We start from the raw sequence: 24093 nt of genomic DNA on the forward strand, positions 1-24093 counted from the left end.
GTTGATTGTAAAATTTTCAGAAATTAGGCAAGCCAGTGGTTAAACACAGCCATTACCAAAATAAGACACATAAACCTTACGATGTTAGTTGTGGGTTAGTAAATACAAAAAAAAAAAGAAAAAAATATATAAACTTGGGTATGTCTTTATGAGCAGCGTGAAAACAGACTAATACAGTAAATTGGTACCAGCAGAGTGGGGCACTGCTGAAAAGATACCCGGAAATGTGGAAGCGACTTTGGAGCTCGGTCACAGGCAGAGGTTGGACAGTTTGGAGGGCTCAGAAGAAGACGGGAAAATGTGGGAAAGACTGGAACTCCTTAGAGGCTTGTTGAATGGCTTTGACCAAAATGCTGATAATGCTATGGACAATGAAATCCAGGGTGAGGTGGTCTCAGGTGGAGATGAGGAACTTGTTGGGAACTGGAGCAAAGGTGACTCCTGTGTTTTAGCAAAGAGACTGACAGCATTTTGCCCCTGCTCTAGAGATTTGTGGAAATTTGAACTTCCGAGAGATGATTTAGGGTATCTGGCAGAAGAAATTTCTAAGCAGCAAAGCATTCAATAGGTGACTTGGGTGCTGTTAAAGATATTCAGTTTTTTATGTTTTTGTTTTTTTTGAGACGGAGTTTCACACTTGTTGCCCAGGCTGTAATGCAATGGTTCTATCTCAGCTCACTGCAACCTCTGCCTCCCAGATTCAAGCAATTCTCCTGCCTCAGGCTCCCAAGTAGCTGGGATTGCAGGCATGCATCACCACACCGGGCTGATTTTTTGTATTTTTAGTAGAGACAGGGTTTCACCATGTTGGGCAGGCTGGTTTTGAACTCCTGACCTCAGGTCATCCACCCGCCTGGCCTCCCAAATTGCTAGGATTACAGGCGTGAGCCACAATGCCTGGCTCTGGCATTCAGTTTTATAAGGGAAGCAGAGCATAAAAGTTTGGAAAATTTGCAACCTGACAATGTGATAGAAAAGAAAGTCCCATTTTCTGGGGAAAAATTCATACTGGCCACAGAAATTTGCGTAAGTGATGAGGAGCCAAATGTTAATCACCAAGACAATGGGGAAAATGTCTCCAGGGCATGTCAGAGACCTCTGGGGCAGCCCCTCCCATCACAGGCCCAGAGGCCTAGGAGAAAAAAAATGGTTTTGTGGGCCAGGCCAGGGTCCCCATGCTGTCTGCAGTCTAGTGACTTGGTGCCCTGCGTCTCAGCCACTCCTCCAGCCATGGCTGAAAGGGACCATCGTAGAACTTAGGAGCCCTGGCTTCAGAGAGTGCAAGCCCTAAGCCTTGGCCATTTCCATACGGTGTTGAGCCTGCGGGTGCACAGAAGTCAAGAACTGGGGTTTGGGAACCTCCACCTAGATTTCAGAGAATGTATGGAAACACCTGGATGCCCAGGCATAAGTTTGCTGCAGGGCGGGGGGCCCTCATGGAGAATCTCTGCTAAGGTAGTGTGGAAAGGAAATGTGGGGTCAGAGCCCCTACACAAAGTCCCTACTGGGGCACTGCCTAGTGGAGCCATGAGAAGAGGACCACCGTCCTCCAGACTCCAGAATGGTAGATCCACTGACAGCTTGCACCGTTGCCTGAAAGTGACGGGCACTCAACACCAGCTTGTGAAAGCAGCTGGGAGGGAGGCTGTACCTTGCAAAGCCATAGGGGTGGAGCTGCCCAAGACCATAGGAACCCACATTTTGCATCGGTGTGACCTGGATGTGAGACATGGAAGAAAGGAGGCCATTTTGGAGCTTTAAGACTTGACTGCTCTGCTGGATTTCAGACTTGCCTGGGGCCTGTAGCCCCTTGTTTTGGCCCATTTCTCCCATTTGTAATGGCTGTATTTACCTAATGCCTGTACCCCCATTGTATCTAACAAGTAACTAATTTGCTTTCAATTTTACAGGCTTATAGGCAGAAGGGGCTTGCCTTGTCTTGAATGAGACTTTGAACTGTGGACTTTTGAGTTGAGGTTGAAATGAGTTAAGACTTTGGGGGGCTGTTGGGAAGGTGTGATTGGTTTCGAAATGTGAGGACATGAGATTTGGGAGGGGCCGGGGCAGAATGATATGGTTGGGCTGGGTCCCTACCCAAATCTCATCTTGAATTCCCATGTGTTGTGGGAGGGACCTGGTGGGAGGTAATTGAATCATGGGGGCAGGTCTTTCCCGTTCTGTTCTCATAATACTGAATAAGTCTCATGAGATCTGATGATTTTATAAGGGGGAGTTTTCCAGCATCAGCTCACTCTTTAACTCCCACCATCCATGTAAGACATATCTTGTTCCTCCTTGCCTTCCACCATGATTGTGAGGCCTCCCCAGCCATGTGGAACTGTCAGTCCATTAAACCTCTTTCTTTTGTAAATTGCCCAGTCTCAGGTATGTCTTTATCAGCAGCTTGAAAACGGACTAATCCACCCTCTTGCTTCTTTGACTGTGGCTTCTCAGAAACATGCATGGGCTCCTTTTTTTTCTAACTGCCCTATAATTGTTGATGTTCCTCAAAGTTCTATTTGCATCCTGCCTCCTTTGTCATTGTGCATGTTATTCCTGTCTGATCTTCATCCCATGTCCTTGGTTGCCAAATGGATGTATATCAAGTATTGGTTTCTGAAAGAATTGTAGAAAACCGCACTTCTTTTCCCCTTCCATATTCTGAATAAACTGAGAAATGAAACAAATAACTAAAATGGGTGCTAAAAACACACAAAAATCCGATGTAATTCTATGTACTAGAAATAATCCAAAAATGAAATTAACAATTCCATTTACAACAGCATCAAAAAGAATAAAATACTTTGGAATAAATTTAACTAAGATATAGGAGACTTGTACACTGACGCTGGGCATGGTGGCTCACACCTATAATCTCAGCACTTTGGGAGGCCGAGGCAGGAGGATTACTTGAGCCTAGGAGTTTGCAACCACCCTGGGTAACACAGCGAGACCCTGGCTCTAAAAAAAAAAAAAGGATAAAAGAGAAACAAGCAAAAGACTTTACACTAAAAACTGTAAAACATTGCTAAAATAAATTAAAGAACACCTAAATAGGAAAAACATCTTGTATTCATGAATTGGATCATTTAATTTTGTTGAGAGCAGTACTTCCCTAAGTGATCTACAGATTCAATGCAATACTTACTTATCAAAATCCCAACAGTCTTTTTTGAAGAAATGGAAAAACTGGTCCTAAAATTTATACAAAATTACAAGGGACCCTGCTAGCCAAAATAATCTTGAAAAAGAAGAACAAATTTAGAGGACTCACTCTTTCCAATTTGATTTTATTTTACTTATTTATTTATTTGATTTTTATTTATTTCTTTATTTTGAAATGGAGTTTTGCTCTTGTTGCTCAGGCTGTAGTGCAATGATGCAATCTTGGCTTACTGCAACTTCCGTCTCCCAGGTTCAAGTGATTCTCCTGCTTCAGCCTCCCTAGTAGCTGGGATTACAGGTGCACATCACCACACCTGGCTAATTTTTTGTATTTTTAGTAGAGACATGGTTTCAACATGTTGGTCAGGCTGGTCTCAAACTCCCGACCTCAGGTGATCCACCCACCTCAGCCTCCCAAAGTGCTGGGATTATAGGCGTGAGCTACCGTGCCTGGCCTTATTTTTATTTTTGAAGGTACATTAGCATCTTCCCAATTTTAAAACTTGCTACAAAGCTATGGTAATCAAAATGGTGCGGTACCAGCATAAGGGTAGACATACAGACCAATGAAATAGAATCAAGAGTCTAGAAACACACCCATACATCTGTAGTCGACTGATTTATGATAAGGGTGCCAAGACTGCTCAATAGGGAAATAATAGTCTTCACAAATTGTGGTGGGATAATGAAATATCCAAAAGAATGAAGTTGGACCCCTATATCACACCATAAGCAAAGATTAACTCAAAATGAATCAAAGATCTAACTATAAACTATAAAATTCTTCAAATAAAACAGGGGAGCCAGGAGCAGTGGCTCACGCCTGTAATCCCAGCATTTTGGAAGGCCGAGGCGGGCGGATCACCTGAGGCCAGGAGTTGGAGAACAGCCTGGCCAATATGGGGAAACTCCATCTCTACTAGAAATACAAAAATTAGCCGGGTATGGTAGTGAGTGCCTGTAATCCCAGCTACTTAGGAGGCTGAGGCGAGACAATTTCTTGAACCCAGGAGGCAGAGGTTGCAGTGAGCCAAGATCACACCACTGCACTCAAACCTGGGTGACAGAGTGAGATCCTGTCTCAAAAAAAAAAAAAACAAAAAAAAAAAAAAAAACAAAAAAAAAAAACACACATAGGGGAAAATCTGCATGACCTTGGATTTGACAATGGAGTCTTAGATGTGACACCAAAAGTACAAGAAGCAAAAAAAGACTGGGTGTGGTGGCTCATGCCTGTAATCCCAGCACTTTGGGAAGCTGAGGTAGGTAGATTGCTTAAGTCCAGGAGTTTGACACCAGGCGGGGCAACATGGCATAACCCTGTCTCTACAAAGAAAACAACGGCCGGGCGCGGTGGCTCAAGCCTGTAATCCCAGCACTTTGGGAGGCCGAGACGGGCGGATCACGAGGTCAGGAGATCGAGACCATCCTGGCTAACACGGCGAAACCCCGTCTCTACTAAAAAATACAAAAAAAACTAGCCGGGTGAGGTGGTGGGCGCCTGTAGTCCCAGCTACTTGGGAGGCTGAGGCAGGAGAATGGCGTGAACCCGGGAGGCGGAGCTTGCAGTGAGCTGAGATCTGGCCACTGCACTCCAGCCTGGGCGACAGAGCGAGACTCCGTCTCCAAAAAAAAAAATAAAATAAAATAAAAAAAATAAAAAAATACAAAGAAAACAAAAGCCAGGTGTGGTGGCGTGTTCCTGTAGTCCCAGCTACTCAGGAGGCTGATGTGGGAGGATCGCCTGAGCCTGGGAGGTGGAGGTTGCAGTGAGCTGAGGTTGTGCCACTGCACTCCAGCCTGGGTGACAGAGTGAGACCCTGTCTCAAAAACAAACAAACAAACAAAAAAAAACAAACCAAAAAACCACCAACCAAACAAACAAACAAAAGGAACAAAAAAAAAATGATAAAGTGGACTGCATAAAAATTAAAAACTTTTGTGTATCAAAGGACATAATCAAGAAAATGAAGAGACAACACATAGATGGGAGAAAATATTTGCAAATCATGTATCTGACATGGGTTTGGTATCCAGACAACCCAAACCAAGTAATCAAAGAAGATAAGCAGACATTTCTCCAAAGAATACATAGGATGGCCAGTAGGCACATAAGAACATTCTCAATAGCATTAGTCATTAGGGGAATGCAAATCAAAACCACTATGAGATATTATTTCATACTCACTAGGTTGGCTAAACTTTGTTTTAATGGAAAATTACAAGTGTAGGCAAGAATATGGAGAAATTGGAACCCTTTTATACCACTGATGGGAAGCTAAAATTGTGCAGAAGCTGTGAAAAACAGTTTGATAGTTCCTTGAAAGTTAAACAGAATTACCATAGGGCCTAGCAATTGTATACTTCCATATATGTCTAAGATAAATGAAAGCAGGTGTTCATTATTCATAATAGCTATGAATAATGTGGAAAAAAGTCACTTTTTTTTTGAGACAGTCTGGCTCTGTCACCCAGGCTAGAGTGCAGTGGCTTGATCTCAGCTCACTGCAGCCTCCTGAGCTCAAGTGATCCTCCCACGTCAGCTCCCCAAGTAGCTGGGACAACAGGTGTATGACACTCCTTCTGGCTAATTTTGGCATTGTTTGTAGAGATGGGATCTCACTATGCCCAGCTGGTCTCAAACTCCTTGGCTCAAGTGATTCACCCACCTTGGCCTCCCAAAGTGCTGGGATTACAGGCATGAGCCACTGTGCCTGGCCAAATTACATATTTTTTGTAAAAAAAATTATTTTTTACAAAAAGTGGAAACAATACAAATATTTATCAACTGTGGAACTGAGAAACAAAATGTGGCATGTCCATGCAGTGGATATTATTCACACATAACAAGAAATGAAGTACTGATACCTGCAACAATATTGATGAAACTTCAAAACATGACACTAAATGAAAGAAGCTAGTCGTGAATGGCCACATGTTGTATGATTCTATTTACTTGAAACATCCAGAATAGGCAAGTCATTGAGACAGAAGGCAGATTCATGATTTCCAGGAGCTGGGAATAGAAGATATGGGGAGTGACTGCTTAATGAGTTTGGTTTTTGGTGTTTTTGTTTGTTTTTGCAGACAGGTGATGAAAACGGTCTTGAATTATGTAGTGATGATAGTTACACAACAGTGTAAATATAATAAAAACCACTGAATTGTATACTGTAAAATGATTAAAATGGCAAATTTTATGTCATGTTAATTTTACCTCAATTAAAAAAATAAATGGGCCAGGCGCAGTGGCTCACCCCTGCACTTTGGGAGGCCGAGGTGGGTGAATTGCTTGAGCCCAGGAGTTCTAGACCAGCCCGGGCAACATGGCGAAACCCCATCTCTACATAAAAAATAAATAATTAAGAATGGGTAATGTATCATGTTTCTTACTGATGGAGGAGATTGGAGGGGGTTGGAGGACTTAGCTTATATTGGAGCAAAACGGGCCTGCTAGATGAGCCCCCAAATTAAGCAGATTTGCCCCATTCAGTCAGAACACTGGGCTTGAGAGGATTAGGAGAGGGAAAAACAGAGGGGAACCCATCTATTGTTAGACTTTCCCCCAAGAAGAAGAGGGACTTGCATAACCAAGAACGTCCAGACATTCTCAGATTTTTCAATCGGATATGAAAGTCTATCGGTCCAAGAGTGAAAAGAAAAAGGCGGCAGACGAAGGGTCAGAGTTGTATTAATTGAACTCCTTACTCTACCTATGAAAGGAAATGTCAGAAGGGATGGCGTTTTCCTTACTATAATAGAATCAGAAATATGCACTCAATATTGAAAATGAATATAGTTTCCTTTGTTTAATATAACAGTTTACATCTTTGTTTTCCTGGATAGCCAGAATAATAGCAACACCTGGTCTTGCCATTGAAGGTACCTAGCGCTCTTTTAGTCTATAATAATCTCTTTCAGATTAAAAAGTTTCCTTCCAGTAAATATTCAATCAATTTAGTTCACCTCCCTGCCAGAGCTATTCCTCCCCTCTTGCTCTTCCTCCCCAAGATGGTGCCGTGTTTGCAGGGAGCTTAGATAGCATCGTGGCAGGAGGTGAGGGGCTCTGCATCTTCAGGCTGGTCCGTGAGTCTGCTGGTTTCTGATGCAGTGAGATGATTTAATCCAGTTCCTGGGTGCTTTGGTCCTAGTGCCTTTCAATGAAGTCTATGGCCAGTGAAGCTGCACTAAGTTTTTTTAGCCCGGCATGGGGAGTTTGGCCCCATCTTTCTATCAGATTGGTGCAAAAATAATTGCGGCTTTTGCCTTTAAAAGTATGAGCTTAAAACCCTGATTCTGCCACTTACAAGCTGTGTAACTTGGGCAGCCTGCTTAAACTCTCTGTGCCTCAAGTTCCTAGTCTGTAAAATGGAGTTAAGATTATTGTCAACTCATGGAATTGTTAAGAGAATTAAATGGGTCAATTCATGTAAACTACCTAGCACAGAGTTATGGACTGTCAGCTGCATAAAACTGCACCATAGCCGCCTAATTACCCAGGTGAGAAACTCAGGAGTCATTCTTCATCCACCCATTTGCTTTTAAAAGTAATGGCAAAAACCACAACTACTTTTGCACCAACATAAGAGATTACCAGGGCATTTGGTGGTGTTGGAACTAAAGACCTTTGGTGTCTGTCACATCCTCCACCAGGCCCCTGCCTTGGATGTCCATGGCAACCTATGCTGTGGGTCACCCTGGTTACCCTTCCTTCCCCTCTGGTTTGGGTGTTGTGGGGAGAGGGGCAGAGAACACTTGGGAACACATCATGATAAGGCCTTGGAGATCCAGGAACCAGCAGCACATCTCAGGAGCACATCTATCCAGCCACCTGCCCTCAACACATCATTTTGCCTCTCTGGGCCATATTACATGTGAGAGGAATGTCGCACTGGCTGTAATGTTCTTTGACTCTTCATAAACGAAGGATATTAGATGATCTCATCCTGCTGCTCTGCACCGAAATATTTAAAAAATCCACGCTCATCCACTAGTCAAGCTTTTTTGACTCTGGACCAGAACTTTTGTCACTGACTACCTGTCCTTTCTCCTATATTTTGCCTTCCTTTCTTCCTGTTAGATGGGCATGTCTCTTTAGTCATATCCTGGGTTCTCTGTGTGTGTGTGTGTGTGCGTGCGCACAAACATGTGTGTGATATTAAAAATATTTAACTACCAGTAAGACACAGAATCCACCAATCAGAATAGATGCTGATCAATCAGCCTAGCTGGTGGCTGGTGCCCATATGCTGTCTACTGACCAATGGTGAGAATGTTCAATGGTCTGAGTTGACAGGACTGGCCCTTGAAAAGGGAACTGTCACGATGCAGAAACTCCTCTTCTCCTTAGATAAGACCTGACTCTCAGGACTATTGTCTCACTACGGAATGAACAGAAACTGACTTGATGGTCAATGCTGAGGGCTGACAGACATCTGGCTGGCAGCCACCCTTCCCTGAATCCCACTGATGTCATGTGTGGGGAGTCTCAGAGCACCATGATTTAAGGCAAATGAAAAATATATCCTTTTATATTTTCCAAAAATAATATACTGTCTTATGTTAAAATGGGTCCTACTTTAAAATTCATAGTTTTACTCCACCTCCTTATATCCGACTACCTTCTAGACTTTGCCTGGATCTTCCACAGGCATCTCAAGCTCAACATGTCTCAATATGTCCCAGTATGACTGGACTTGTTATATGCTCAACCAAATTTGCCACTCTTTCTGTACTCCCCATTTAAGTAAATTGCAATCCAGTGGTGGGGTTTAAGAAATGAATTCTGGGTCAGGCGCAGTGGCTCACGCTTGTAATCCTAGCACTTTGGGAGGCCAAGGTTGGTGGATCACTTGAGGTCAGGAATTCAAGACCACCTTGGCCAATATGGTGAAACTCCATCTCTACTAAAACTACAAAAATTAGCCAGGTATGGTGGCACGTGCTTGTAATCCCAGCTACTTGGGAGGCTGAGGCAGGAGAATCACTTGAACCCAGGACGTAGAGGTGTCAGTGAGCCAAGATCATGCCACTGTACTCCAGCGTAGGCAACAGAGCAAGACTCTGTCTCAAAAAGAAAAGAAAAGAAAAGACAAGAAAACAAAAGGATGAATTCTGTAGTCAGATTATATGAGTCTAAATCCTGATTCTGCCACTTACTAGCTGTGTAATCTTGGGTAACCTACTTAAACTCTCTGTGCCTCAGGTTCCTAGTCTGTAAAATGGAGTTAAGAATATTGTCAATTCATGGACTTGTTAAGAGGATTAAATGGATCAATTCATGCAAACTGCCTAGTGCAGTGTTATGGACTGTCAGCTCCATAAAACTGCACCATATCCGCCCAGTTACCCAGGTAAGGAACTCAGGAGTCATTCTTCATCCACCTCCCTTTGCCCTATCACTTACTAGTCATCGACTTTAACTTAGCACCTCCTGAGTCCATTTCCTGTCCCTTTGCTATCACCTTAGTCCAGCCCAGCATAATTTCTCACCTGCTTTCTGCAACAGCCGCCTAACTGGTCCCCTCCCTTCAACATTTTCCCCCTCCAGTCTAGTCTCATGGCCAGAACATTCTCTCTCAAGTGCAATTCTGATCACGCCACTCTTCTGCTGAAAATCAATTATTTGCTGGGCACAGTGGTTCATGCCTGTAATCCCAGCACTTTGGGAGGCAGAGGCAGGCGGATCACCTGAGGTCAGGAGTTTGAGACCAGCCTGGCCAACGTGACGAAACCTACTCTCTACTAAAAATACAAAAACTAGCCAGGCATGGTGGCACGCACCTCTAATACCAGCTACTTGGGAGGCTGAGGCAGGAGAATCGTTTGAACCCAGAGGTGGAGGTTGCAGTGAGGGAAGATCATGCCACTGCACTCCAGCCTGGGGGACAGGAGAGAAATGTTGTCTCAAAAAAAAAAAAAAAAAATCAATCATTGACTCCTCACTGTGGTCAGGATAGAATGTTACACCTGAGTGGCCAACTGGGCACAGCATGCACCAGCTGCCTCCCACACACACCATCCAACAACTCTCTTCAGCCTCATATCACTAGCCTCACCTCCCATTCTAGGCTTCGCTTATTTTGTGTTCTTTACAGATTCGTTGCTCCCTTTATCAAGATTCCTTCCGCCCAGTCTGAGCCTTCAGAATTCAACTTAGATGTCCCCGACCTAGGAGCAGCTCCCTGAACCCCAAGTCTGGAGTCAAGTATCACTTCTCTGTGTTCCCCAAGCACCAGGAGTTATCTCTGCCCTAACACTTCTCCCACTAGTTTACAATGATCTTTTAACTTGTCTGTGTTCTTACTAGACCAGTACCTTCTTGAGGACAGAACTTTTAGCTCTCTATCTTCAATGCCTAGCCCAAGTATATATCTAGTAGGTGCTCAATAAATACTTGATGAATAAGTTGGAGTTGTTGGGTGGACACTGCTAGAGGCAAGGGAGCTTTTTAAAGGAACTGCAAATATTAATAGTTCGGAATAATGGGAGCGAATGGTAAGCAGATGAAAGGAACAAAATCAAAGTTTTCAGTAACCAAGACCGGCACTGGTCAGTCAGAGGAACATGGGCAGTAAGTGACCAAAATGGCCATACCAGTGCATAGTGGGTGAGTATCAGTTCTGCCCATATGCAACTGGCAGGATATAATTCTGAAGACATGCACAGAGGCCAGTTTATAAAGGGCCTTGTGTGTTTTAAGCTAAAGTGTCTGGACTTGGTACAGTCAGCAGTGGGATACCGCTAAAGATGTGTGATGTGATTGATGCTCAGATTTGATTTTAGAAAGATCACTGTGGCCTCAGTGTGGAAGGCAAATTAAAGAGAAGCAAGAGGCCAGGCGCAGCGGCTCACGCCTGTAATCCCAGCATTTTGGGAGGCTGAGGTGGGTGGATCACGAGGTCGGGAGTCCGAGACCAGCCTGGCCAATATAGTGAAACTCTGTCTCTACTAAAAATGCAGAAAATTAGCCGGGTGTAGTGGCACAGGCCTGTAGTCCCAGCTACTTGTGAGGCTGAGGCAGGAGAATTGCTGGAACCCGGGTGGCAGAGGTCAGAGTGAGCACTGCACTCCAGCCTGGGAGACAAAGTGTGACTGTCTCAAAAAAAAAAAAAAAAAAAAAAATTGAATTGAATATGAGTATCATTGTAATCTTGAGCAAGTAATTTATCCTTTTTAGGCCTCAATTTCTCCCTTGATAAAATGGAGATCATGTTCACCATTTTGTCTCTAGGCTCCATCACAAAGCCTGGCACATAAATACTTGAAAAACAAAACATTTGTTGAATGAATGGGAAGGGGAGAAGAATGTCTTCTGTAACTATCTCGTAGGATTGTCATGCAGATCAAGGGAGATAGAGCTTTAGAAAGGCTTCTGCGGCCAGTGAAATGCTATTCAAGGATTAGCTGATTATCTTCGATTGGCATGTCTTTCCAGCATTTTATATCGTTTATCTTTTATTTGAGACACTAATTGTTAATATTATTCATTGAACGGTCCAGAGGGTCTAATTATTTGGCCCCTCAGCAACTCAGAAGGCTTGGGCTAGCCTCCTTAGATTGGGCTGACTTTGTGGTACAGTGTCCTGGAGCAGGTGGAGAACCTCCTGACTCTTGAAGTCATTCTCTTTATTTGACTGGCTGTGGACTTAAATTCCAAAGTTAGGGTTTTCTTCCTTAGCTTAGTGGACAAGGGATTTGTTTAATGAAAAACACATAACTCAGGAGGCCAGGCGCAGTGGCTCATGCCTGTAATCCCCGCACTTTGGGAGGATGAGATGGGAGGATGAGATGGGAGGATCGCTTGAGCACAGGAATTCGAGACTACCCTGAGCAACATGGTGAAACCCTGTCTCCACAAAAAATACAAAAAATTAACCAGATGTGGTGGCACCTGCCTGTAGTGCCAACTACTCAGGAGGCTGAGGTGGAAAGATCACCTGAGCCCAGGAAGTTGAGGCTACAGTGAGCCTGGATTGCGCCACTGCACTCCAGCCTGGGTGACAGAGCAAGACTCTGTCTGAAAACAAGCAAACAAACAAACAAACAGACAGACAAAAAGCCCCACATGACTCACCTCCTTGGGAATGAATTTGTTTCTTTCTTCCCTTTGTGAGATCAACAGTTGATAAAAGACATGCTGGAATGTAAGAGGCTTGGAGGCCACCGGGAAAAAAAAATGTAGAAAGGTAACCCTCTAAGACCTTCAGACTTCAGAAAGTTTTGCATCCTATATTCTGCAATGTGTGTGATTTTTAAACTCTCCTTTCCACTTGCTCCAATGTCCTTTATGATAAAGTGACTCTATTAGGCGATCAGTGTGACTTCTAGAACAAACAAGTGACTCTACATCCTTACAAAATGGGTGATCTGTAATCCCTCCAATCCCGGCCCCAGCTCTAGAGTTAGATATTCCAGGCTCAGATCTACACTGTTTCACTTACTCACCGGTGACGTGGTCTCAGGAGAAGTTATTAAACCTCTTTCTGCCTCCTTGCTTTTTTTTTTTTTTTTTTTTGAGACGGAGTCTTGCTCTGTAGCCCAGGCTGGAGTGCAGTGGCCAATCTCAGCTCACTGCAAGCTCTGCCTCCCGGGTTCACGCCGTTCTCCTGCCTCAGCCTCCCGAGTAGCTGGGACTACAGGCGCCCGCCACCTCGCCGGGCTAGTTTTTTGTATTTTTTAGTAGAGACGGGGTTTCACGGTTTCACCGTGTTAGCCAGGATGGTCTCGATCTCCTGACCTCGTGATCCACCCGTTTCGGCCTCCCAAGTGCTGGGATTACAGGCTTGAGCCACCTCGCCCAGCCCCGCCTCCTTGCTTTTTATCTGTAAAATGGGGTATTAATAGTAGCAAGCTCAAGTCTGAAAAGATGATGCATGCAAAACTAATCTATGCTGTAGGTTTGGCTGTTTCCCTTGATGAAGTGGTCACTGGAAAGGGCCATGCAAAACCTTCTGGAAGGCTGGTCATGGCCTTAACTTGTCTTTAGGCTCCATCACAAAGCCTGGCACATAAATGCTTGAAAAACAAAATATTTGTTGAATGAATGGGAAGGGGAGAAGAATGTCTTCTGTAACTATCTTATAGGATTGTCATGAAGATCAGGGAAGATATAGCTTTAGAAAGCTTTATTCTACATAAGATTGAGAAAGGGTCAAATGGCCATATTTGAGTTGGGTTAGAGGTGTGAGGCTGTTGAGGTCGATGGAAATAAAACTATCTCATCGTGCTACCAGTTTGGAATAAAGGTCCTGAAAAAGGAGAGGAAAAATCCCAGCAAAACCAGACTGGCATGGCCCAGTGTTATCACAATACCATGAAGCACAAATGTTTTGACCCAGCACACCCCCAACAAGGTCATCTCAGAAACAACTGGGCTTCAGTGACATCTCTTAGCTGCCTCAGAATGACTAAGGTTATTTAAATCTCATGGTTGGTTAATTATTAATGAAGATTTTTGACAAACAAAGTAGAACAAGCCAAGAAAGAAGGGTGGCTAAAAATTAGCCTAGCAAAGGTCATATTTCTTGCATATGCAGGGTTTAGTGTTGCTTTTGTTTCTGGTAACTGTGCAGAATGGAGTTTCATGGAAATATGATCCTGTTGGGGAAGTCAATGTGTCTCTAAAGATTTTACTTGGGACTCTCCTCCACTGTATTAGTCCATTCTCATGCTACTAATAGAGACATACCTATGATTGGGTAATTTATAAAGGAAAGAGATTCAATGGACTCACAGCTCCACATGGCCAGGGAGGACTCACAATCATGGTGGAAGGTGAAGGAGGAGCAAAGGCACATCTTACATGGCACCGTGTGCAGGGGAACTGCCCTTTATAAAACCATCAGATCTCGTGAGACTTACTATCATGAGAACAGCATAGGAAAAACCTGCCCCTGAGATTCAATTACCTCCCACCGGGTCCCTCCCACAACACATGGGGATTATGGGAGCTACACTTTAAGATAAGACTTGGGTAGGGACACAGCCAAACCACATCATCCACCCTCGGTCATCTGGAGGACTATAGGCCTCCATCACCTTTGCTGAGAAGCCTGCATTCCTGTCCTGTGGGGGGTTTACGTAGGGACAGTGGGGAAACCCACAAGCAGCTGCTGTATGACTGGAGAGGAAAGGGTGAAGGTCCCAGAGGTTGGAACCTGGACCTGCACAAGAAACAGGTGGGCAGCCCTAAAAGCTTTGATTGCTGCTACAAACTGCTGGACAAGCTCAGAGATGGCAGGCATCCCCCCTGGGACCAGGAAGGCAGCAGGAAGGGAGTTTTTCACTACGGGCAGCTCTAGCTTTAGCAGTGTAGATAAATGCAGGGCTCCATCACTTCCTGAAAGCCCTAAGGAGGAATGATGATTGACGGTTGTTTCTACGTGATTACTGGCTCCCCCAGCTTCCTTGTCATAGGGACCAAATCTCTTCCTTTCACAGCTAATGCAGGGCCATGAACAATATTTAATGTTAAACAGTGCAAAGGTTGGATTTCTTCACACTTTCTCCTTCTCCTTTAAGGCAGCCACCCTGAACTGCTTTCGTGGACTTGATGATACCGTGTTCTTTCCTCCCGGTCCAGGCATTTCCTACTCCCTTTTCCCCCTACTCATCTGCCTAACTCCTATTCATCTTGTAGGTCTCTGGCTCGAGCCTGGGTGTGTCCCCTTCCCATAAAACAGTCTTATCATGCCTGGGAGTTTGCAGAAGGCAGAAGGTCAATTTTGACTTATTTCTCTGGTGAATCCTGCATAGTTGGCACTCCAGCAATGAATGTTTATGGAATAAACAGGTGAATAAAAGAATAAAAAATTTCAGTGAATGAAAGAGTTAAAAAAATAATAAAAGGATTTAAAATGGAAAGGCTTGATAGAATTAACAAAGAGGAATGCAGTCGCACTAGAGTTTAAAAAGGAGATGGGAAAGGAAATAACTGTCTATAAGAGTGCCAACAATGTACTAGGCTTTTTTAGATTAACTCTTCTTTTTTTTTTTTTTTCTGAGATGGAGTCTCGCTCTGTCACCCAGGCTGGAGTGCGGTGGCACCATCTTGGCTCATGGCAACCTCTGCCTCCAGGTTCAAGTGATTCTCCTGCCTCAGCCTCCCGAGTAGCAGGGATCACAGGCGCACACCACCATACCCAGCTAATTTTTTGTATTTTTAGTAGAGACGGGGTTTCATCATGATGGCCAAGCTGGTTTTGAACTCCTGACCTCAAGTGATCCATCAGCCTCAGCCTCCCAAAGTTCTAAGATTACAGGCATGAGCCACCGCACCCAGCCAACTAATCTCATTTTTATAACAACCTTATGAGGTCAGGATTATTATCCCTATTTTACCAGTTAAGAAACTGGTGCTCAGAGAGGAAAGGCATCTTTTTCAAAGTCTCATGACTTGCAAGTAGCAAAGCTTGGTTTCTCCCCTAGGCGTTCTGACCACAAACCCAGCCTATTTTAGTAGGCCATGGCACTTGCTCATAGAGGTAATCATTTGGGTAATCACATTTGTCCCCCAAGTTTATTGGCATGAAGAGTTAGAAACAGGAATGCTGGGTACTAATAAGTGAAAAGAGGAGACAGGAGAAAAGGCTGTATCCAGTCCAGTAGCTTAGACCTTGGAATTGAAGTAAAACATTTCGTGGATGCCTCCTGAGTCTCTTTCTATATTTAAACCTAATCCTCCCTTTGACCTTGGGGGTTCAGAAATGGTGAATGTGTCAAGGAAAAGGTAGGATAAAGTGAGAACATCTGTGTCATCCTACTTAGTAGTTTCGTAAAAAGCTGAAGATGGATTTTGTTTTTAGGGTCATGGTGTCAAAACGTTATTTCATCAAAACAGCCATGCCAAAATGTCAATTCCTATGACTTAAAAAATCAAATCCAAGGCCCGGCATGGTGGCTCACGCCTGTAATCCCAGCACTTTGGGAGGCTAAGGTGGGCGGATCACGAGGTCAGGAGATTGAGACCATCCTGGCTAACACGGTGAAACCCCGTCTCTACTAAAAATACAAAAAGTTAGCCAGGCGTGGCAGCGGGTGCTTGTAGTCCCAGCTACTTGGGAGGCTGAGGTAGAAGAATGGCGTGAACCTGGGAGGTGGAGCTTGCAGTGAGCCGAGATCGCGCCACTGCACTCCAATCTGGGTGACAGAGCCAGACTCCATCTCAAAAAAAAAAAAAAAAAAAAAAAAAATCAAATCCAAACAAAGCAAAACAAAAAACTCAAATACAAAGCCTTAGTGCCCAGAAGGCTTTATAATAAAGAAATCATATAAAATTGAATACACAAGAAAAATCAGAAGACGTTTTCTAACTCTTCAATGAAGTGCTTTGTATGTTGTCATGACAGACATTTTTGGAATTGAAAAAATGGGGCATTTAGAACCTGGGACAGAGTCTTGAGCGCGTAGACTTTTTTTTTTTTTTTAATGACAAGGTCTCACTCTGTTAACCAGGCTGGAGTGCAGTGGCATGATCTCGGCTCATTGCAACTCCTGCCCTCCTGGGTTCAACTGATTCTCCTGCCTCAGCCTCCTGAGTAGCTGGGACTACAGGTGCCACCACCATGCCCGGCTAATTTTTATATTTTTAGTAGAGATGGGGTTTCACCATGTCGAACTCCTGACCTCAAGTGATCCACCTGCCTTGGCCTCCTAAAATGCTGGGATTACAGGCGGCAGCCACTGCGCTTGGCCTTGAGTGTAGATTTGAGTCCTGTTACCAGCTGTGTGATCACATATCTATATCCGTCCTGCCTATTTCACTGAGTTCTTGTGAGCTCCACCTGAGGTTATGGAAGCCTAAGAACCCAGTGAATCACATGATCATAGTCATTATCCTCATTTGACATGCTATTGGCCTCATTTTGATTGTTAATTCTTTTTCTAAAGAGATCAATCTAGCCTGAATGTGATCCTGTAACTTGAAGAGCTTTTGTACTTATTTCCTAGGACAAGAAGATCAGTAGATCTTGTTGCCCCTAAAAATACTGCCTAATAAGCTATCATCTTGGGATGTTCTGCCCAACATGCTGGTCTGTTCTGCCTCTAAAAAGGCCTTTACCCATTTAAGAGGAAGCAGAAGGTTAGAATTTCAAGAAATGCAGGTTGGGAGGTCATAGTCCATGTTCAAAGCTAAGAAGGTAAAATTCTTAATCACTGGCAAATCCAAGTGGAACTTTATTCTATTGACAATCCACCACCTTCCCTCCTGTCATCTTATTGACTTTGATGATAGATACTCTCTGAAGTTAGTGATGATCTCTAGAGAAAAGCAAAGTGTCCTGTTAACCTCACTATGCACTGTGAAAAGGAGAAACAAGAGGTTTTAGTTTCAAATGCAATGACCAACATCAAGGTCATCCCAGCACTTTCATGAGATCATCAAAAAACTCAATGTCCATCAACTCTCTCCATTTAAAATTCTGTGTGTAAAGCCGTTGGGATTATAAATAAACTTTGGCACTGAGCGTGGTGACAGGCTTTGTCACATCCTATTCCAATGCAGATTTGAATATTATTTGAGTGTTCAATCTCCTACCTCCTTAGCCAAAATTTGAGGATACTCATAATTCACGATTCAGCTATGTAACACATTTTTTCTTTTTCTTTTTTTTTAGACGGAGTTTTGCTCTTGTTGTCCCGGCTGGAGTGCAAAGGCACGATCTCAACTCACTGCAACCTCCACCTCCTGGGTTCAAGCGATTCTCCTACCTCAGCCTCCTGCATAGCTGGGACTACAGGCACCCACCACTACTAATTTTTTTTTTTTTTTTTTTTGAGACGGAGTCTCGCTCTGTCACCCAGGCTGGAGTGCAGTGGCCGGATCTCAGCTCACTGCAAGCTCCGCCTCCCGGGTTCACGCCATTCTCCAGCCTCAGCCTCCCGAGTAGCTGGGACTACAGGCGCCCGCCGCCTCGCCCGGCTAGTTTTTTGTATTTCTTAATAGAGACGGGGTTTCACCGTGTTAGCCAGGATGGTCTCGATCTCCTGACCTCGTGATCCGCCCGTCTCGGCCTCCCAAAGTGCTGGGATTACAGGCTTGAGCCACCGTGCCCGGCCCCACTACTAATTTTTTTTTTGTATTTTTAGTAGAGACGGGATTTCACCTGTTGGCCAGACAGGTCTCGAACTCCTGACCTCAGGTGATCTGTCCACCTTGGCCTCCCAAAGTGCTGGGATTACAGGAGTGAGCCACCACACCTGGCCAATGTAATCCATCTCCAATGGTAGTCCCAAGACAAACACATGACCGTAACTTGCTGATTTCTCCAATGGAAAATATTGAATTAGCCAATCCTTTCTATGCTATAAGGGTTTTCCTAATTATTTTAGAAAAAATAAATCAGTATAAAGAAAACACAATTTAAAATAAGGTCTTGCAATTGCTTTAAAGAAAGCTTTATTTACTACATACATCCTAAGAATGTACTGTAAATGGAGCAAGATCTAAATAAAAGCTTTTCAAATATAAAGCAGCTAAAGTTAACTAAACCACTAGCAATGTTTGAAAACAGAACTCTAAAACTTTTTTTTTACATTTATATAGTTTGTTCTTGACACTAAAAAAAAAAAAAGTTCACATTTCAAGTTATAAACTTATCTCAGTAGTGTACGTGAAATGGTTTTGAAACAATAGGAACAGGTAAGTCCCAGATTGGAGGCTCACTGATACTTAACTAGCTATGTCACCAACGTTTGTTTTTAAGGGAGTTTGGTGGTTGCCATGTTAAGGTATCATTGTTTTTTTTCTTTTCTTTCCTTCCTTCCTTCCTTCCTTCCTTCCTTCCTTCCTTCCTTCCTTCCTTCCTTCCTTCCTTCCTTCCTTCCTTTCTCTTCCCCTTCCTCCTCTTCCTCTTCCTCCTCCTCCTCCTCCTCTTCTTCTTCTTCTTCACAAATAATTTACAGGCATACGTAAAATACAGTAAGAACACTGGGTCACAGTTTCATCCAGTGAAACTCTGTGACAATCCTTCACTAGAAGGAGAGTACTTTTTTCACATAGTCAAGGGATGAGGATCTGATTCAAATTACATTTTGTTGAGTCACTCATTCCAAGAGATTTGAGTTTCAATGCAGCTTGCGGGGTACATCATCGGGAACATTGCACAATTACTTTATGTCATTTAAAAGAATGATGGAAAGGAATGTTAGGGGTGCTTAAAGGCCTCAGGAGGCACTCAATAATTTTATAGAATAGTTAAATAAATATTGCTTACACATAAAAACTCATCTCGTCTCAAGATGAGGGGGGAAAAGGCATTTGGGAATCTCTTAATTTAAAACAAAACAAAAGTACTTGCTAAGGGCATGATCCTCTTATGAATCCACAAGAATTCAGCCATCAACAAAAATCCCATGGTGGAAAGATTGTATGGATCTCTAATATGACATAAAAACGCAACTGTGTACTTGCTACCTTATTGCACACCTCACTTCCTTGATTGAGCCTTTAAAAAACAATTCCAAGTTGATATACATATTTTTAAAGTAGATGACAATCTTAACATTTTACTGTATTTTACATTCACTCTGCTAAACAAAAGCCTTTAAACAGGCACAAAACACTGCAACAATACATTAACTTCCTAATAAAACAAACCTTTTTAATAACATTGAAATAAAATGGTTTCATTTTGCATTAAACTACATACCATGAACTTCTGCAACATAAAAGGACTAAAAACAAGCATTAGAAGATATTTACAAACTATCTTTAAACTTCTACAGGTCTCTCCTCCTCCTCCTGGATGTGCACACCCCAATTCAGTTCACCCATCAAGTGCACAGCAAGGGAAGAGAGATTTAATAAACAAAATGTTTCCAACACCCTTGAGGACCACGGACAGTTTTGCATGAAACATGGTAAGGCAACTAGAAGCATAACTTTCTGCTGACAAGAGTCTCTGGGGGTCTTGTCTATGATAACATACATTCTTTGTCCCTACAAACTCATACTTCAAAAATGAATAAAAGCATTAGAAATGGCATTAAAGTTTTATATTGGGCAATTAAATAGCTAGGCAAAGGTGTCTAATGCAGCTCGATTAAAACCTTGTACTTACTCTGCTGCTGAAAATAGCACACATAGAAGATAATACTTCCCCAACCAAAACAAAACAAAACAAAAAACATACAACGAAACAACAAACCCCAACAAAAACCCAGGAAGAAGTATAAAAGCCACCAGCTCCTCTCTCTTTCAGAGCTATTCATCAGTCCTAGGCTGGCCAAACATTGTGGAGGGACTGGGAATTTGGGGAGGAGGGGACAGGGTGAGAGATGGGGTAGTGGGGGCATGTGTAAGGTTAAGGCACATGGAGAATGAGCCCAGCTAACGGTGGCAAAGGAGAGCTTTCCAGTGTTTGGACTCAGAAGTGTGGCAAGTCTTTTCAATGTTGGCTTAAGGAGAGAATCAGTGTTTCTTTTAAAAAATAGTACCGCCATGATGATACATGGTAACACCATCAACCCTTAATGCCAGCAGAAATACAAAGATTTTACTCATTTTAAAATTGCACTTTCCAGTATAACCTTTAAAATAATGTTTTATGTAGTATTTTTAAGCACTACTGTTTGTATCTTTAAATATTGTATATATTTTTCAAAATAGTTCCCTAGCTGCTCAAGTGTGCTTTTTTAATATATAGTTGATATATTATTGAAGGTACTACAAAATAGAAATCTCTGGAGTGCAGAAGTTAAGAAAATAACCTTCATACTGAAAATATATCCTTAAAAAAAAAAAAACAACAAAAACCTCTATACAAATGTAGTACAGCATACAAATTTTTAAAAGATGGTATGAAGGCACGAACCATTACAAGTCTTTTGGAAATGTATAAACGCAGGCCTGCTAAGTTGAAAATAGTCTTAAAAAACTAGTGAAAACTTCATGTATATAAAATATTTCAGAAATAAATCTGCGAACATTCTTCACTTTCAGATTGCATGTGCGAATTCAACAGGTTCCTTCTTCATAAATAGTCAAGCGTTCCTTCAGTGGTGTTCGTGTGGTTTGTCTTCGCGCTGGTCACCAGCCTCAGTATGTCTGGTAGACGTCGGGGATGGGGACCTGAATGGCAGCAGCAGGGAAGGCCTGAGGTATGTAGCCTGCGTATCCTCCATACACGGCGGCCGCGGCTGCCGCGTTCTTCTGTAGTGTGGCGATTGTGGCTGTGGCCGGAGCAGCAAATGGCACGTAACTGGCCCCGTAGATTCCGGCAGTGGGAATTCTCTGAACATTTGGAGCCACCGTGTATACTGGAGTTATTGGGCGGCCCTGAGGAGAAGAGACAAAAAGGAGCCTTCCTGAACAGGTGTATGTGCCTATCATCAATTCATTCAACAAGCCTCTCCCAGAAGTTGGGAATACAAAGACATAAAAGCAAGGGAGAGGAAGGCAGAGGGGCGGGCAAATAGCAATTATTGTAAGGAAGTGGGATAAGAGCCACTGAAGAGGTAAGGTGGAGCTGCATCCTCAAACTCAGTGATGCAACCTTGTGAAAGTGAGAGGCCTGGAAGGCTGAGGGAAAGATGAAATACTGTTGCCCCTCAGTATCCTCACAGGGGATTGGCTCTAGGACTTCCATGGATACCAAAATCCTCAGATGCTCAAGTCCCTGAGAGAAAATGGCATATTTGCATTTAACCTACGCATATCCTTCTGTATACTATAAAAAAAATTTTTTTTTCATAGAGACAAGGTCTCACTATGTTGCCCAGGGCTGGTCTTGAACTCCTGGCCTGAAGCAATCCTCCTGTCTCAGCATCCCAAAGTAGTGGGATTACAAGCATGAGCCACAACGTCTGGCCTCTCTCATATACTTTAAAAATAATCTCGAGATCACTTAAATACCTAATATGATGCAAATGTTATGTAAATATTTGTTATATTGTATTTTGACATTTGTATTGTTTTTTATTGTTGTATTGTTATTTTTTATTGTCTTTATTTTTTCAATAAAGAATTGAATCCAGATGCAGAACCTGTGGATAAGGAGGACCTTCTCTGTACGTATTCTAGAATCTTCTACTTACTATTCTACTCAATCAGTCTATGCCCCAGAGTGAGCTAGAGAAGGCAGTGGAGAATCTACCCTCCACACAGTTGATTTCACAGTAATTAAAAATCAGTATTTTTCCTTAAATATGGTCTCTAGATACATGCCAGCAGCCTCAACTCATACTTAACTGATGGAATATGATCTGTCTCAAAGACAGAGAGAGGAGCAGACTGTGTCAACTTAGAGAAACAAAATATACTGATCTCCAAAGGGACAGCTTCTTAAGCTGTGACCTTAAAAAATTGTGACCATACATAATTTTCAGTCAATGTGATGGTTTCCATCATCTCCCACCTAAGAGATGACACCATTAATGTATACAAATTGTTGTAGAAGCTTACAGAAAGAACCAACTAATGGGGAAGTTGGAGAAAATGTCTCTGCAGCAGGGATATTTGAGCTGGGTTTTGAAGGATAAGGAGCAGTTTCCAAATGAGGAAGGAGTGGGGAAGGACAAGCTAAGTAAAGTTGCCTGAAATGTCGACGGCCACCACTGGCTCTAGAAAAGCCCCTGCTACTTCCTTCTGTCTACTTGAAAATGCAACATAAGATGTTTTCAGAATAAACAGGAGTACGAATGGGAAGACTGTGGTTCAGTATTTCCCAAAGTGTTTGCCATCAAACTAGTTCTGAGAGATGCTTCATTGAAAAGAGATTTTGGATAAAATAAAACATTCATTTAACAAAATATTTGGTGCACCTCATGAGCCACAGAATGCCTTGTAGTAAATGCTGGTATGATCTCCCTATATCTTAATACATCTTCAAAATAAACAATTCAGCATCTATGAAATGGTGAATTAAAGTAATTATTTCTTCTCAGATTTTTATAAAGGAATTAGTTCTAATTTCTGTTACAAAATTTGCAAATCAGAGTTCCAAAATTGTGCTCAAAGGAACTTCTAGCCTAAGAGTACTTTTAAAAACTATAATCAGATAGTAATTATAATTTATAATAATTTTAATTTATAATTATAATGATAATTATAACAATTAACTCAGAGGCTGGGTGAGATGGCTCATGCCTGTAATCCCAGTACTTTGGGATGCTGAGGCCAGGAGTTTCTGCAAAAGATACAAAACTTAGGCAGGTATGGCGGTGCATACTCCTGTAGTTCTAGCTACTCAAGAGGCTGAGGCATGAGGATCACCTGAGCATGGGAATTCAAGGTTGCAGTGAGCCAAGATCGCACCACTGCACTCCAGCCTGGGCAATGGAAGCGAGACCTTGTCTCAAACAAAACAAAACAAAACAAAAACAAAAACAAACCCCAAACTCAGAGACTACTGTCTGCCAGGCACTGTTCTAAGTGCCTTATTTGTATGACAGTATTGAATCATCACAGCCACCAATACAGTTGGTACTATGATTATATGGAGTTGTGTGGAAGTGTTAAATGACCTGCACAAAGTGACACAGCTTTTAAGCAATGCAATGTGTGACTCTGCAGTCTGCACTTTTAGCCTTATGTTAACTTGCTTCCTAAACACTAAACAATGAGTGTCTCATCAGCGACATTTTACAACCAGGGAGAGGAGCTCCGGAACTGGAAAGACTGTGTTCACAGCACAAGCCATCTTTTCCACATGTGTGGATATAGGTTTAATAACCAGTGCAAAAAGGGAGAGGAAATGGCAGGGAAGGCAACATGTGGGAGAGACCTTGCCATGTGCTACAGGCTGGCCCAATACCTGGGTTCAGGCTGCCCACTCAAACACTAAGTTTTGCACATACATGTGCACTGGCTTATGGCCTGGAATCAAGAGTAGGTCCCCAAACCCATGGCTTCTCTTTTCATTCGTGTGATGTTCCTTTTATATGGCATTCACCATACTATAAGGACAGAGCATACACAGATCAGGG

The 24093-nt window shown here is 42.8% G+C and overlaps 1 protein-coding gene across 29 annotated transcripts in view; it reads right to left on the reverse strand.

Moving 5' to 3' along the window:
• Positions 1 to 18548: 18548 nt before the first annotated feature.
• Positions 18549 to 24093, reverse strand: part of RBM47 (RNA binding motif protein 47) — a 207514-nt gene continuing 201969 nt past the window's right edge. For all 29 annotated transcript variants that reach the window (XM_074039627.1, XM_065544907.2, XM_074039623.1 and 26 more), the window contains one exon: positions 18549 to 21445. In XM_074039627.1, coding sequence (XP_073895728.1) covers positions 21206 to 21445 — 240 coding nt within the window. In that variant the 3' untranslated portion in view covers positions 18549 to 21205. The remainder of the gene's footprint in view (positions 21446 to 24093) is intronic.

Source organism: Macaca fascicularis, chromosome 5 (genome assembly GCF_037993035.2).
Source record: "Macaca fascicularis isolate 582-1 chromosome 5, T2T-MFA8v1.1".
Lineage (NCBI taxonomy): Eukaryota > Metazoa > Chordata > Mammalia > Primates > Cercopithecidae > Macaca > Macaca fascicularis.